The 18,038-nt window shown below is 37.2% G+C and overlaps 1 protein-coding gene across 2 annotated transcripts in view; it reads right to left on the reverse strand.

Moving 5' to 3' along the window:
* Nucleotides 1–18,038, reverse strand: part of ACC (acetyl-CoA carboxylase) — a 391,497-nt gene that overhangs the window by 165,795 nt on the left and 207,664 nt on the right. For both annotated transcript variants that reach the window (XM_067135322.2, XM_067135321.2), the window contains exon 7: nucleotides 3,020–3,222. In XM_067135322.2, the coding sequence (XP_066991423.2) occupies nucleotides 3,020–3,222 (203 nt within the window). The remainder of the gene's footprint in view (nucleotides 1–3,019; nucleotides 3,223–18,038) is intronic.

An 18,038-nucleotide genomic window follows, 5' to 3' on the forward strand; every position in this document is an offset into this window, starting at 1 on the left:
AGTCACTGCAACATCAATTACAATAGGCATGTTCATGCATTTAGCAGTTAGGTTAGTCTGTCCTTGAATGGATTAGGTTACCCCGTCCACTGCTCCCACTACCCTTCCAAGATGGTGAGACTTCATAGGCGGTAGTAATCTGTCGACAGTCCCCTTGTCAAATGAATGGATAGCTTGGCTGTCGAGTATGGCTGAAAAATTCTCATTGCCTATCCTATTGCCTATGATAGCTGGGCGGGGGTGGCCTGTTCTACTCACAATCTGACCAATCCCTCTCCTAGTTGACCAGGGTTGCTTGTCTATCGTGTCTTGAGGTGCATTCCTGTTCCCGGTCCCATCCCCCCATAATCCAGAATAGGCCGGACCTAGTTTTCCGACGTCAAGGCTGGGCACTTGTTCTTCAGGTGTCCCATTCTTCTGCACTGGTAGCACTTCCTAACTGTGGTGGTCTCTTCCGTAGCTTTGCGCTTGTGTTCCTCCTTCAACTGGGCAATGATTCTGCGAAGATCATCAAAGGATCTCAATTGTGATACTTTCTCTAGGGGTCAAATCTTATCGTGGAATAGCTCTGTGATGTCTGGTAAGATCTCATTTTCGCTTCCTTCTGGGTGCAGACACTTGAAGAGTTGGTACTTCTGTAGGATGAAGGCGCTAACTCTCATGCCAGTGGGATGTGCCTCAGTCAGTAGCTTCCTTTTCATGGAGTTCTTCACCCCTTTGGAATTACTACAGTCACATATGTTATACTGCTCCACACAAACTTATGTCTGGTGAAAAAACTACATCTTCTACATTACTGGTTATTTATCTGTGCATTGTTTTTTCTGATTTTAAATGATCAGCTGATAACGACCTGGAATTTGGGGTCAAAACCGGTACCTTTTATGATCATATAGTGATGTAACCTTACATTACTAAGTTTACATGTATTGAAAAGGTGGAACAATTACATAATTTTATTAATTTTAATTGTTATCTCAGTTCAATATGGATTACAATGAAATTCTTACCTTTCAGTGCTTACAAACATGTCAGCCCAAACACAACATGTGCTCACGAGTACAATTCCTGTTAAACCGTAACTCCAACTAATCAATAACTCCTCTTCACCATTGAGACAGTCTCTTTATATAGGTTGCCTGCCAGGCTTCTAAAGGGATATGCCACTAAATATCTCCCCGTAAGTTCTAGAGTGCTTAATACACAGATATAATGTAAAGAATATTCTACATAGTTCTCGTCTTACCTAGTGCCATTATGGACATTACAATGTGTTACACAATAGTGTAGCGGATTACACATCAAATATACAGGTAATAATAAATTATATACTATCAATTACAGGTTCTTACATTAACTAAACTCATTTAAAAATCTGTATGCAGCATATGTTTCACGGCATAACTCCACAAACAATGCGATCATCCGACAACGTACACAATAATACTAATAAGTAGATGTAAACACTCCATAGCCATACCTCAAAGTCATAAAATAATAATCATATCTGTCTAATGATGATGATGATGATGATAATAATAATAATCATAATAATAATAATAATAATAATAATAATAATAATAATAATAATAATAATGATAATAATTCAAGCTAGATACTTGCATTATTTATCCATGGGTTAAAGAATATTGTTTTCAAATTATATCAGTTTATTACACTTGCATCAAGCCTATAGGCCTAATAAAAACGCTGACGTTGAAGGTCAAGTTTTATGCGTGCGCAGAGGGTGAAGGAAAGCAACATGGTTACCATGGTAGCTGCCAGTGGAGTTCATTACTGTTAGGTTGCAAATGCACGACAACCCTTGATTTTTCACATGAGATTCTGAGAAAAAAATGTCTTGGATTCGGAGAAATACATTAGGCCTTATGGCAACTAAAGATGCAATTCAACAATAACAACGAGCATCACTTATGCTTAACCCTCAGCGGACGACTTTTGGGCATTTCCCGACATCCCACTTTCCTGTTCTGGTCATATGTCGGGATATACCCGCCAGCTGTTTCCATGGTAAATATATAGGGGTGTGAAGCAATTATGCATGCTGCTGTTATCTATGGTTATTGTATGGAACCATTAGGAATGTTACAGCTTTCTGTTAAAACTTTGTTTTACGAGTTTTACAGGTAAATAAAGAACAAGCTGTTGTTTTCATTAGTCAGCTATGAAAATGGCGGCGCGCAGACAGGGTAGTGCTACTTCATCTGATACAGCTTGTTGTTTAGCCAAAATTGACAGCAGTGATGACAAATTATCAGTTATGGACAGTGAGACCGATGTTTCTGAGAGTGATGATGACAATTCTTGTGAAATGGAAGTAGCTGAAAGCGAGAATGAAAGCGATACAAATAGTAGTGAACCAGACAATGGTTGGTGAGTTTATCGCTCAGATGATCCAAACTTTGTAAAGAAACCACACACTTTAATTAGTGGTTTCTCACCTCCCACAGGTAAGAAACCATCTACTCCCACTGAATGTTTTTACACAATTTTTTTTATGGAAGAATTGGTACAACAAATTGTTGATGAGACTAACCGCAATGCAAGAGAAAAAATACAAATTAATGCTTTGCGAAGAACCACACGGTGAAGAAATCTAAGTAGGAAAAGGGCAAACTCTCTTTCAACTACATGTTTATTGCTTATAGTGTGTGTGTATCTAGAGTGACCAATTAATTCATAATGTTGTGAGTCAGACTTTGTATCTTCATTATACCTTCACTGTAAATATACAGCATTTTTGAAGAAAAAATACAACTAGTGCAAGACTATACAATTTTAAAAAATTTGTCCCCTAAGGGTTAAGGGTAAATGTCAATGTACTACACAACTGAATCACAATTTTGCAGTTTATCATATTAGCAGCAAGCAGTAAGAAATGTCCATCATAACACCAAATATTGATTGCACTGTACCCATTATACCCAGATTTTCCAGTACATCTACTTTCTACAGCTTTGTATACTTTATACAAATGACATAAAATTGTTAAACTCACCTGTCTAAAAAGATTTGGAAATTCTTCAATGTTCTCTACTTTACGAATTCCTTTGCCTCCTCCTCCTTCACTAGCCTTGATCATGATTGGAAAACCAATCTTCTGGGCTGCCTGCAGCCCATCTTCAATGTTGTTTACACAGCCTTTCTTGTAGAGTTCTGAAGAGATTTTAATTTTCTTTCCACCATACTGAGCCTTAAGTTCTAAAAGAAAGTAAGAATAGAAAATATAAAGCAAACAAAATAAACAACTCAATATATTTGCTAACAATTCCCAATTCTTTGCAAGATACTAATGAAAAGTTCCTACTTTAGCCTCATTAAACCATTCCCTCTCATTCCATCCAGTACTACAATTCCTTGTAATATCTCAATGAAAAGAGAAGATGCATTCACACCTGAAAATTCTGTATATCCAGGCGCACCAACTTCGAGTGATTATTAGGGGGAGGTGGGGGAGCATGACCAACATGAATGCAGGCATGTAGAATGATGAACATCAATTAATGAAAGCATTGCTATATATTAACAATATTTACAAACAAACAGAAATAACAGGATAATAATAGAACTCTTTCACAAATACATTTTCTGAATGAATCTTACGTATGGAGTTTTCAATAATATCCACAAGTAAACAGGAAAATAGAACTTGATTCGTAATTACGTATTTTGAAGGAATATCTTATGTATGGAGCTTTAAAAAATAATCACAAGTAAACATAAAAAAATAGAACTTGCTTCACAAAAACATTTTCTGAATAAATGTCCTATTATTGTACATTGTTCGTTTCATGATACGAAGACGTGAAAAGCACTACCACCAGAGTTACTGCCTTAAGAGTCTCCATTGTGAAATGTAGTTCTGTGAAGGAAAGCCCACTTTCTAATCTCATTTCTTGATATAAAATCAACTGCTACATTCTCCAGATCTAACACCTTAGCAGCCTCCTTGTGTATATGTAGAAGGCTCAATGAATTTAATCTTGGCTGTCCTGTAGCTGTATGCAAATAAGTCATCCTTTAAGGCCTGAGAAAGACCTCTCAGCTGTTGTTTTCATGGAAATTATCATCACTATTTTCAAAAACTTGAATAGTTCTGAGAGCAAATCCTTAAGGTGAACTACTGTCTTGAAGTGTTTGAAAATGTCCATTAAGTTCTCAATTACTTTTCCTTCAATCAGCAGCTCTCATGAAACAATCGTCAGTGAAGCAAAAGATGATCAGTCAACATCAACTTCATAGAATTGTAAAGTGTTGTCTTCGTTTGCATCACTCCCAAGTAGAAACTGCCTGACTTCAAGCAAGAATTCTAAGATGATGTGTCAAAACAGGAAACCAAACAATTAACAATGTTATCTGTGAATGCAAAGAATAGACACCTGTACCTTTGTTCAACTGAATCAAACTACTCTGCTGAATTACAGTCGACTCTCGATAAATTGACACTCGTTAATTTGAATCTCTTGATAATTTGAAGCTCTTTTCCTTGTCCCTTGAAAAATACTCGATAAATTGAAAATAATCAATGTTATTTGGTGCCCTCGGTAATTTGAAGTTGTAGGAATGGCATCTTGCTCGCCGACATACTATAATTTGAAGTCGGGCTTCCCTACTCTCTATAATTTGAAGTCGGTAATTACAGTATGTATTGTTATCGTGCACAGACCTGTCATTTGTTTACGTCAATAATGATATGTATGAGTGAGTTTGCAGTCTTGAGTCTTCTTTCAAATGTTAAAGTGTGTTACAGTATGTTAACGTTTGATTTGTGTAATTTTTAAGTATCAAAATGAGTTCAAGAAAGAACAAGAGTCTTTCCATAAGTGAAAAAAAAAAGCGTGTGATTCAAGCTGTGGAGGATTGACAATTAAAAAAACATGTCGCCAAACAGTTCGGTATTTTACCATCGACATTGTCGATGATTTTGAAAAATAAAGATCGCATCACCGAAAGTGCCTTAAGTGCAAGCAGAAAAAGGTTACGTCAGGGTGAATTTCCCCACCTTGAAGAGTGCTTGCTTAAGTGGATTTGTCAGTGTAGAGGACAAAACGTTCCACTGGGCAGTTTCATGTTGAAGGAAAAAGCCAGGTCTTTTGCGCAGTCTCTCTGGATTAAAGGATTTGCACCCACCACCATTAGACCATGTAAAATTAATTTTTTCCACCCAACACGACATCAAGATTGCAACCATTAGACCATCAAAATTTAAAAACTCTCTACCGCAGAAAAATTGTTTCTCTTGTGCTAGATAGCATCGAAAAAGGTGAGAAGGCGAACATAACAGTTTTGACCGCTATAAACATGATTGATAAGGTCTGGAAAAATGTCAACCCTACCACCATTTATAACTGCTTTAAAAAGTGTGGGTTTAAGCAAACCAAAAACGTGGAACAGTCATCAGAGCCGCCAAAATTTACGAATTTTGACTCAGGATGGGGACTTCTACCTAACTGTGGAGAGTTAACGTTTGAGGATTACGTTCAAGTTGACAATGACATCGGTGTCCACAGTGCCCTAACCGATGCTGAACTGTTGGATTTACCCTCTCTGGATGAGGATGAGGATGAGGAAGAAAACAAAGAACAACCTCCAATTCCAGTCACATTGAGCGAGGCAAGGACATCTCTTATTAACCTACGCTCCTACGCCCTCAGAACGGACACAAGTGATGATTTCTTCTCAGCTCTCACCACTATCGAAAATTCATTAGAAAATGATAGATCAAAGTCACTCACTCAAAAGAAAATTATGGACTTTTTTTCATAATGAACATTTCTCTATGAACATTCAAATTAACATTTCTGTATGAACATTTCATAATTGTACAAATGTTGTGAAAGAAATTAGTAAGTATAAGTGGAACTCTTAGTTTATTTTAATTTTTCTCTCCCTCCCTCTTGGTTATTTGAACTATTATTTTGAACTCTTGGTAAATTGAACTTTTTCTCTGGTCCCTTGAGTTTCAAATTATCGAGAGTCAACTGTATCTTCAAAATTGTCATACCTTTAGAGAATAATTTTCTTTCTAGGCAGAGTGGGTGAATGAACTTCTGTAGGTTTGTTTTCGCTTGCTTTTGACCAGATTTCTTGAAAGCTTTCTCTACAAAATTGAATGCTTGCTTTGTGTGTCATAAGCAATCTATAAGCCTCTTCAAGATGAAGCGATTTCTTTTGCAGAGCACAATTTATGCAATGTCTGCAACAGATGTAAAAAATCCATCAACGCTGTATAATTAGAAAGGACAGAAGAAAGCAGAGCCAGAGATCAAACTCAGGCCACCAGAATGGTAGCCGACAATGCTAACCACTACACTATGAGGTATATATATAACAATAATAATTCATGGGTTTAACGACCCTTTCAACTGCTGAGCTTGTAGAGTGAGTGAGAGAGAGTGGCTCCGCGGTTTGGCTCACATAGCAGTCAGCTTGGATTTGGGAGATAGCGAGTTTGGACACCACTGCCAGTAACCCTGAAGATGGTTTACTATGGATTCCCATTTTCATACTAGGCAAATGCTGGGGCTGTACCTTAATCAAGACAAAGGTCGCTTCCTTCCCAATCCTAGCCTTTTCCTTTCCTGTCATTGCCAAAAACCTGTCTGTGTCGATGCAACGTAAAGCAAATTGTAAAAATTTGTGCTGGACAAAGCAGAGGCGGGACAGGTTTTTCTCCAGGTATTCTGGTTTTCCCTGTCATCTTTCATTCCAGCAACACTCTCCACTATCGAAAATTCATTCGAAAATGATAGATCGAAGTCACTCACTCAAAAGAAAATTACGGACTTTTTTTCATAATGAACATTTCTGTATGAACATTTCTCTATGAACATTCAAATTAACATTTCTGTATGAACATTTCAAAATTGTACAAATGTTGTGAAAGAAATTAGTAAGTATAAGTGAAACTCTTTGTTTATTTGAATTTTTCCCTCCCTCCCTCTTGGTTATTTGAACTATTATTTTGAACTCGCGGTAAATTGAACTTTTTCTCTGGTCCCTTGAGTTTCAAATTATTTCATTTCACATATCATTCATTAACCATCGCACCAGGGGAGTGCGACAGGCTTCGGCAGCCGGCACAATTCCTATCCTCGCCGCTAGATGGGGGCTTCATCCATTCCACTCCTGACCCGGTCGAATGACTGGAAACAGGCTGTGGATTTTCATTTCATTTCATCTATGCATCTATCTTGTAAACACTGCCTGACAAAAAAGTTAAGCACCCAGAAGGAGTGGTCCAATATTATCCCATTTGGGTATACAAGCATACTATTGTCGTGTGAGTAAATAATTAGATTTACAAGGATCTGTAATGTGTAGAACGCCCACCAGAGTGCATTCGTGATGGCACCGTCCTGTTGTTGATAAGTTGTTTTTTTTTTTGCTAGTTGTTTTACGTCGCACTGACACAGATAGGTCTTACGGCGACGATGGGACAGGAAAGGGCTAGGAGTGGGAAGGAAGCGGCCGTGGCCTTAATTAAGGTACAGCCCCAGCATTTGCCTGGTGTGAAAATGGGAAACCACAGAAAACCATTTTCAGGGCTGCCGACAGTGGGGTTCGAACCTACTATCTCCCGAATACTGGATACTGGCCGCACTTAAGCGACTGCAGCTATCGAGCTCGGTGATAAGTTGTTACCAGTCAACTGCTGTGAGTCAGACAGTGCAGAGAGGACTACGTACAGTACGAAGCACCCGCGATGCCTTGCAGACATGTTAGACAGCCTAGGCACCAAATGACAGCATTTGACAGAGGCCGCATTGTGGGGCTGCATGAGGCTGGTTGGTCGTATCGTGCAATTGCCAGGCATGTGGGCCATTCATATGTCACAGTGGCTCAATGTTGGACTCAATGGGTACATGAGGCCACCCAAACACGTAGTGCAGGTTCGGGTCGACCAAGAAACACCACCCCAGCACAGCACAGTGATACATCACAGACATTCTGCGTCCACACGTCCTACTCCTTATGGCACAGCACCCTGCGACAGTGTTCCAACAAAATAATGCATGTCCACACACAGCACATGTGTCTATGGACTGCCTAGAGCATGTTGAGGTCTTCCCGTGGCCAGCAAGATCCCCAGACCTCTCCATCATCAAACACGTGTGGGACGACATAGGAAGGTGACTCCGACCCAGTACCAAACTGCATGATCTGGAGGGACAGCTGCAACAACTGTGGACGAACTTGCCTCTGGAGAAAATCCAAAGGGTGTTTGACACCATTCAGAACAGCACAAGGGCATGCATTGCAGCCACGGGGGTGCGATACCTTACTGACCTGGCGCGAACATTCCATCTGTAACTGCCAACAGCCTTGTCTCTTTCATTCCATGTTGTAATCAGTTCACTAAAGGCACATTGTCTTTCAGCATATGTAGTTTCATTCACTTTCAACCAATCCTTCTGGGTGCTTAATTTTTCTTTTGTCAGGCAGTGTATAATGTTTTATTAGCAGTATTTAAGAACCAAAATATTTTAAGATCTCTGTTGACCTTTGAACATTCTGAAGCTGAAGACAATGTTGATGAGAGTGATAGTAATTTGCTATTATCGACACTGCTGGGGGGGGGGGGGGGGGGGAACATATTCTGAATTTTTTAAATTTTTTTAAAATTTTTTTTAGGGGCTTTACGTCGCACCGACACAGATAGGTCTTATGGCGACGATGGGATAGGAAAGGCCTAGGAGTTGGAAGGAAGCGGCCGTGGCCTTAATTAAGGTACAGCCCCAGCATTTGCCTGGCGTGAAAATGGGAAACCACGGAAAACCATCTTCAGGGCTGCCGATAGTGGGATTCGAACCTACTATCTCCCGGATGCAAGCTCACAGCCGCGCACGGCCAACTCGCCCGGTAATATTCTGAATCAATGTGAATTAGTTATGTAAGTAACACTAAACGATGGCTTAATTTTAATTGAGGAAGAAACTATGATGATATTGTAAATGAAGAGAAGAATAAGGGCCACAGACACCATGAAGGGGACAAAGAAGAAAACTCTGAAGTGCCTATCCCAACAATAAGCAATAATTTAGAAACTATCAGTTGGAATACATTCTACAAAGCTGGGAGAGTGTGGAATGGAATTATGATATACATTTTTAAGATAAAACATCATTTAGAAAATGTATATATGGGTGGAGGTTGTGGTGGTGATGATCATTCAGGTAGGAGAAGACAAAAAATTACAAATTATTATTCCAAAATGTAGAAGCTTGGGAATACTATAGTTGTAGTTTACGAACTAAAAGTCTGTTGTGAAATTTAATACTGTATTTTATGGTACAGTATGTACTCTCCCCGATATATGTGACTAGGCAATAATTCATTCAATCTGCACGCGTATTAGCTATCTACCATACGGAGAACTTTGCAATCCGCCGGCCGACTCACCTGATAACTTAGTTTTCATCCTCTAGCAATAAATTAAGAAAAGATGAGCTAACAGTTGAAAGAATCAGGAATGTGATTATACTCGTGTGCGTTTTAAAACGTTAATATTGTTGCCATTGATGCTTTCACGGCCCATACTTATGGACATGATATATAGGCTTTTGGACTTATGCCGTGTCAAGAAAATAAGGTGAAATCCTTTACGTTTTGCAGAGAACTTTGCTCTGCATCATCAGAAGATGCCCTTTCTCGTGGACAGTCAAGATTTTCTTCTGATGATGCGGAGCAAAGTTCTCTGCGAAACGTAAAGAATTTCACCTTATTTTCTTGACACGGCATAAGCCCAAAAGCCTGCATCACGTTGTACCGTTTTCATCGTCCTGATAACGGAATAAAGGATGTCATACGATGTTAAAAGTTTGCCATGCACGGTAATGAGATCGCAAAGATTATGTAATTGAGCCATACATCTAAAAAAGAACGAATATATTAAGTGAAATAGGCCGTGATTTCAGAATATATATAATACGGACGCATAAAATCAAGGAGGCCATGCATGTGACGGCAAAGAAGTTCATTTGGCGAATTAAGTATGCCTAGGTCATGGAGTCAGATGTAAAATTATAAAGGATCCATGCGGCCGTGATAAAAAATTAATAGAAAGTTTTTTAAATTGTTAAAAAAGAGGAAGAGTGTGAACAATAAAAAAATTCGGTACGCAAAACTTCGAAGTAAGTTTATCCAAGAAAAAAAATAATCCTCGGGGAAAGAAGAAGGAAGATATTTCAATTAATAAGAGCTGAAGAACCTGCACAGTGAAGAAATTTTAGAATTACGCCTATATCTGATCAAATATCGAGGCGGGAAGTCAGAAGAAGTTGAATAGTATCCGGACAGTAGTCGGAATATAGACCGAAGACCGTTACGAAATACCAAGTCAAATTTAACGTATTATAGGTTGATTGGCTGGATTAAAAAAAAAAAAAAAAAAAAAAAAAAATTAAAAGCTAATTTGATATATTACCTGTTAAAATCTGTCACAAGGAATTGACACTGAATTTCTGACATAATAACCTGAAACAAAAATATAATCTAGATTTTTTGTAGAACATTCTGAAGGATATGGACGTGATATTAATTACCATATTGGAAATGTTTCTTTCACATATGACTAACGGCTACAACATGAGAGGCTAAATCGGAGATGGAGCCGACTGTCCGACGTAGACCGCCCAGCTGATCCTCCTAACCCGAGTCTTGAGACTACAACCTGATGGTGACGTAACGGATGTTGGGGACTTTCTACGCAGCCCTAAGATGACAACATCGGAGTTTAACCCAGTCATCTAACATCAGCAGCCGCAAGATAAGTTCCAAAGAATTATTTTATTATCTTGAAACTAATGTGTCGTAGACGTAGTATTTTAATATTTGTAGTGAACATTGGTATGTTGTTTGATATGGAGTTCTTCGTGACGAAATCTCAATCGATACTATCTTTGCAATGAGATTGTCCTAGTTGATTTATTATTATGGGAGTAGGTATTTCTTCCAGAGTTTATAATCAATGTCATAATATAGGAATGTTTATAATTGAACAAGGAGAGATTTAAAGTGATGTTTTTAACCATTATGGGATTGAAACAACGTATACAAAGAGACATATCCCAAATGTAATGTTTTAAAGAAGATAGTTGATTTCGGAGTAACTTAGATCTGATTACTTTTACGACGCGATGACATGTGAGTAAATATTAACTTGTTTAGTTTATACATGTGTTTCATTTACAGGATAACGTGTTCATGTGTATTATAAATGAAATTTAACCCAGAAATGTACCGTTGCAGTACATTAATGATATGTTAAGATGATTTGCCGCCTTGTTGGAAGTGATAATGTTTACGTAGGGAAGTTAGGATTTGAGTGACACGTTGATGTGGTTTTACGAATAATTATTCGCTGAGATATATTTATGGGAATGGTTGACGAGATATTATGATAATTAATATTGGTAAATGGAGAGATAGAAATGCTTATGGATAATTTTGGTGGTAAATACGACGTATTACTGGCCAATGGTGATGTTTGACATATGCGGCAAGATATTTAAATGGTAATGCGAGTTATATTGGGTTAGTGGTACATGAATACAATGAAATACATCGTAGATTTCGTATGTGGGTTACCGTAAACTGTCTTCAGATTAAATATCCAAATAAGAAATAAATAAGGGGAAACTTGATGTCTTCATAGAGAATATGTCAATGTTGTACTGAATGTTATTTGAAATTTGGTAACGAGAATGTCTTTAATTGATAGAGCAACTTCATAATTTGAATCTCTACCACAATTAAATAAAATAGGTTACCAAATGCATTCCTACGAATTTTATGATACTTGATTGGACATTGGTGAAACCATAAATCATGATAGGTATAATTTCTATTTGAACTACGATAATAATTGTTCTTTATACGATACCTACATTTAATTTTAGGATGTTATCTGAATATTTTAACCAAATGACATGGTCAAAGTGACCAATATTTTTCATTTAATGATCGATATATATTTGAAATAGCCATTTTGAGCTGTTATATACTTGGAACTTGCTTGAGACTGCTGACGTTATAATATTGGAAGATATACATGTGTTAGTGACAGAATATCAATTTAACCCTTTCCCGCCCGCATTTTCACTCCGCTTATCCCCAGGTTTCATCCTATTATTTAGCAAAAACTGAAACAGACCGTATTGTTTCAGAAAAAAGTTATATACAGTAAAAACTATTGATCACAATGAATTCCAATTTTCAATAACATTAGAAAATATACCATCACATCCATTTCTCTGTTTATTGAGTCATAATGTGTCCCCCCCCCCCCTCCTCGTGATACTCGACACAGAGACAGTCTGCATTTGTCACATTCCCATGTTGCCTGAAACCCTCAAAACCAATAATCACGTGATTTTGGAAGTGGAATGATGCCCATGTATATAAGATTTTATTTCATCTGGGCGAGGGTCTTCCCATTCTGTTTTTATCTTACCGGTATGCGACTGTTTGAAGGCTGCATAGTTATATGCGCAATAGGCTATGTCACTGAATAGTTTTTCTCCTCCTAACATACGTAAAAAACAATCTCTTTCCCCTAATACTCTTTCCGAATTATGCGCAGGTTCAACATCATCCATTTAATCATTCGGAGTAACGGGACGTAATATTTGTGTTACCTGAATTGCCGTGGCATCGCCATCAGGTCCGATTTTTCGATATTCGTTTTCATTCATATCACTGTTATCACTAAAATTATCTTCGTTGATACATTATTTACTCATAAAAAATTCACCTGCACCCCTACTCAAGGATTCAGTTCACTTTTTTCGCCCATATTCAGCTCAGTTTCAATATAAGCGATATTCAATCCCGCCATGTTTACGGACGAAACAGCTGACCCGCGCTCGCGGAAGTTCAAGACCGTTGCCTAGGCAAAGTCAAGAAAGATTATCTCTCTTCCTTTATTCTCTAAGATTTGTAGATTGCACTGCGTGTTCATAAATGCCTTATAAACACTTCACTGATGAGAAAAATAAATAACTATCGCACAGATCGCAGACGAATGCATATAATGCAGCCGGGCGCTTTCGGGCGCTAAGGACCGGAAGGCTAAATGAACAGTCGGGCGCTTTCGGGCGCTAAGGGCCGGAAAGGGTTAATATCGACGAAAATAAGCATTTTATTTTTTTTTTTTAGAAAGAAACAAGAGCTGATGGACTCAGATTAAGCATATTTGTTATGAAATTTACTAAGGCTTAGGGACTTAGTTTTTTTAATCCATATTAATTTTTTTCTGCTTATCAATTAATTGTCATTATTATTATGAGATAATTAATTTCAGAGAATATTTAACTACATCTTCAACAGATAGAATATGTACCTACGATTTATGTGATTAAGAGAATTTATTCTTTATTTTTATGATGCGGATAATAAGTGCAAGAGGATCAGTTGAATCAGATTGTAGATAGATTAAATTTAATTTTTTTTCCATTTAGAGAGGAGGAAGATAATTGATGTAAATAAATGTTATCAGATTTTTTTTATGATTCTAGAATCATGAAATAAACTATAGATTATTCAATTTAGAGGTTATTATTGAAGATAGGCTAATATCGTTATGGTACAGATGATTTTGAATTAATTAATTAAAAAAAAATTTTTTTTCTTTTCTTTTCTTCGAATGATTGGACTTGGACAACTTAACATTGACTCCGATGGATGGATGGTATCGATGGTAATTTATTAAAAAAGAAATGCGGTTTCCCAGTTGACCTCATGTAAAAATAATACTATTCACAGATGCATTTTAATTATCCCTGAGAAGTGTCGCGTGGCAATTTAAGGATTATCCTATCGATAAATGTGATATGAGAAATGAAGATTGCAACATCGCTTAAATTTTATGATGCGCATACTATTTATTCAATGAATGTTAGAAGCGGGCATAGCTACCGACACTTAGCATCATTCTTATTAAATGCATTAATCCATTTAATGATCCGTAGAAGTGATGGTTGGATGAGGGGACAATAGCCGGAGCAATTGATGGGTCGCCCAATATTGTGCAAGAAAGAAATCCCCTCAGGATGGTGCATTTTAAAATTGACGCCCAACTGTGGGGCAATTGAAGGGAAAGATACCGCGGGAACATTTTTTAAAAAAATGATGAGCTGCTAAAAAAAAAAAATCGACTCACCGTGAAACAAAACTGAGGATTCTTAAAGCGGCGTACATTAAATTGTCATAACGTATAGGTAGAAGTGAGGATACTCAGGGGCAGTGACAAGATAATTGTAGGATACAATAAATTGATGCCCAGTAGTAAAGTAAGATTGAAGATGCCTTAGCCCAAACGTTGAATTGGCATTCACCGTTGGAACATAATTGAGGATACTCGATATGGGAATATTTTAAAGAAAATAATGAGGAAGGATGGCTAAGAAAGATAATAACCAGCAATAAGGCGAAGAATAGATGACTATTTGAGATCGGATATTTACAGAAAACACCAAAAAGGAAAGAAGAAGTTGAGAGATAGGTAAACAATTCAAGGTTGTGGAAGAAAAGCAGAAGAAGAGATGGATAAAAATGATTGAAATAAATTGCAATAATAATTTAAATAATTAATAGGTTAAGATAATTTATAATGTTGTTTCCAATCATTATATTGTATTATGTTAAGATAAGAATAGGCAATAGGGTAGTAATGTAAAAAAAATGCTTATTTTCGATGTTTTAAATGACTGGGATAGTAGGATGGCTGATTAGCGGGGGGAAGTCGGATTGTCGGTTTCCATATCGATTGAGCAGTTGATATAGTTTTTAGTGATTCTAAGTCATAAATTTAGAGATTGCAATTTTATGGAGGTTGGATAATAGTAAACGCAAATATGACGAGTTTGAACCAGCTTCGTTTACAATTTGAGGAATATCAGAAGGAGCAGGGAGAGAAACTGCAAGGACAGGATTAGGAGATAAATAGAATGATAGAGGATATAGAAAAGGCAAAAAGAGAACAGGAACAGAAATTTAAGGAGAAGGATGAGCAGATAAACCAGATAATCGAAGAGTTAGGCAAGACAAAAGACGAACAGAAGGGAATAATAGAAATGTTAAAAGAAATGATGAGGAAACAAGAAAAACAGCAAGAAATGATGAGAAAACAAGAAGAAAGACAGAAAGAGCAACTGGAAGAAATATTTGGAAGATTTCGAGAAGAGTAGCGACAGAAACAAGAAGAGTGTAATCAGAAACAAGAAGAAAGTTATCGGAACCAGATGGAGGAGATGAGAAGAATGGAGAAGAGGCAAGAGGAGATGATTAGAGCAGGAATTGACAAAATTGAGGGAGAAGTTTCCCAAATGAAAACCGGGTTAAGCGAATTTCGAACTGAAATGATGGAAAAAATGGTGGATAAAAACAAAGAGATCCATAATGAAATAAATAAAATAAGAGGAGAATTGGCAGAAAGTAGAAATTACATCCAGGAATTGAAAGAGGATGAAATCAAGAAGCTAACGGAAAATATGGAATCGATGAGGGTAAACTCCCAAGAAAAATGGAATCAGTATGATGAGAAGTTGAAAGACATAAATCAGAACGTAATAACAGCAAATAAAATGCTGGGAGATAATTTTATATTAGCACGTGACCATATTGGAGATGAGATGAAAATTATAAATGAAGAAATGAAGAAGAACAAGAATGAAACGGAGAAAAGAATAATTAGAACGGAGCAGGGAATCGATGAGATGAAGAAAGAAATTCAGAATATTAGAGGTGAAATCCAAACGACAAAACTAGAAATATCAAAGCAGTTGAATGAACAGAGAATCGTGGATATAAATTTAAAAAATGACAGGGAAGGAACACCGACAATATCGGGCGAAACCGACTAGAGTAGTAAGGATGTGATGGTTGGAAATATTGGAAATGGAAGCCCAGCCATTATAAATATTGTAAAAACGTACGATGACAGGCCCAAAAATTTTAGCAACACTGCGGCAATGTCACCAAAGAGATTCTTGCGAGAAATGGAGGAATACTTTAAAGAGAATAGAATACCTGACGAAAAGAAACTCAGGGTAGTTGAAAAACACTTAGATGCAAATCCGAATTTGTGGTATCAGGCATTTAAGTATACTTTCCACGATTACGATGAGTTCAAGGTTGCATTTCTCAAACGATTTTGGAACCCCGAGATACAACAAAACCTTAGATTGGAGTTGTATTAAAAAAAATACTCGTCAGTAGGACCAACGAGATACAGTGACTACATTTCGTACCAGTTCCATAGGTTCCAGGATCTCGATTCCGCACCCAGCGAATTACAGGCGATAAAGACAATACAAAAGCAATTTCCTCTGGAAACTCAAAGATTACTAGCTGCTGCAAATGTGACTTCCGCAATCGAAATGGAAAGCATCTTGAGGCAGTTGGATATGACATTGAGTCATCCGGCAGCAAGAATCCACAGGAACCCAAATAATCAAGAAGTAAACGTAATAAATTGGGAAAACACTAGGAAGAAATCGGTATCCGAGAAAAGAGATAATAATAGAAGCTCAAGGAAAAGAAAAATTAGTGAAGTTGAGGAAAGGACAAGTGATCGAAATCGATGCAGATGCAGGCAAAATGGGCATGATGGTGGAAGGCAGAATGAAGATAGACGATTTTTGCCATATCATCGACCGCCTAGCCGGTTTAGAAATGAAAAAGAAAGAGGAAGTTACAGACAAAGGCCAATGTATCATGGAGCGCCGATGAACAGGTACAATAATAGGGAAAATAGTAACAGGCAGTATATTCAGGAATTGAGAAAAGAAACTAGAGAAAAGAAGAGATGGGAAGGAGCGATCAAAGGACGACATATCAGTGGAGATATAGAGGAAGCCGAGAATCTAAAACTTCAGGAGGATAAAAGAAAAGATAGAGAAAGCAGAAATTGAATACGAAAACCCGAACTTGTCAATTATAAAGAAGATCAAGAATAGAGTACTAACCAAGAATCCAAAACATATGATACGGATGAACGAAGTCAGGCCGATGAAAAGCTACATCAGTTTAGAACAACAAAAATTGAAATAAATATACTGCGAGCAGCATATTTATTTGTCCATGGCAGGAGGATAAATGTACCGTTTTCATCGTCCTGATAACGGAATAAAGGATGTCATACGATGTTAAAAGTTTGCCATGCACGGTAATGAGATCGCAAAGATTATGTAATTGAGCCATACATCTAAAAAAGAACGAATATATTAAGTGAAATAGGCCGTGATTTCAGAATATATATATAATACGGACGCATAAAATCAAGGAGGCCATGCATGTGACGGCAAAGAAGTTCATTTGGCGAATTAAGTATGCCTAGGTCATGGAGTCAGACGTAAAATTATAAAGGATCCATGCGGCCATGATAAAAAAATAATAGAAAGTTTTTTAAATTGTTAAAAAAGAGGAAGAGTGTGAACAATAAAAAAATTCGGTACGCAAAACTTCGAAGTAAGTTTATCCAAGAAAAAAAAATAATCCTCGCGGAAAGAAGAAGGAAGATATTTCAATTTCTTTTCTTCGAATGATTGTACTTGGACAACTTAACATTGACTCCGATGGATAGATGGTATCAATGGTAATTTATTAAAAAAAGAAATGCGGTTTCCCAGTTGACCTCACGTAAAAATAATACTATTCACAGATGCATTTTAATTATCCCTGAGAAGTGTTGCGTGGCAATTTAAGGATTATCCTATCGATAAATGTGATATGAGAAATGAAGACTGCGATATCGCTTAAATTTTATGATGCGCATACTGTTTATTACCGACACTTAGCATCGTTCTTATTAAATGCATTGATCCATTTAATGATCCGTAGAAGTGATGGTTGGATGAGGGGAAAATAGCCGGAGCAAATGATGGGTCGCCCAATATGGTGCAAGAAAGAAATCCCCTAAGGATGGTGCAACGTCTATAACATTAATTGTGTTTGTTTTGACTAAAGATAAATCATATCTCTGGAATGTTCCATATGACTTAATTAACAGCCAATCA

This window comes from Anabrus simplex, chromosome 1, assembly GCF_040414725.1.
Source record: "Anabrus simplex isolate iqAnaSimp1 chromosome 1, ASM4041472v1, whole genome shotgun sequence".
NCBI classification, from domain to species: Eukaryota; Metazoa; Arthropoda; class Insecta; order Orthoptera; family Tettigoniidae; genus Anabrus; species Anabrus simplex.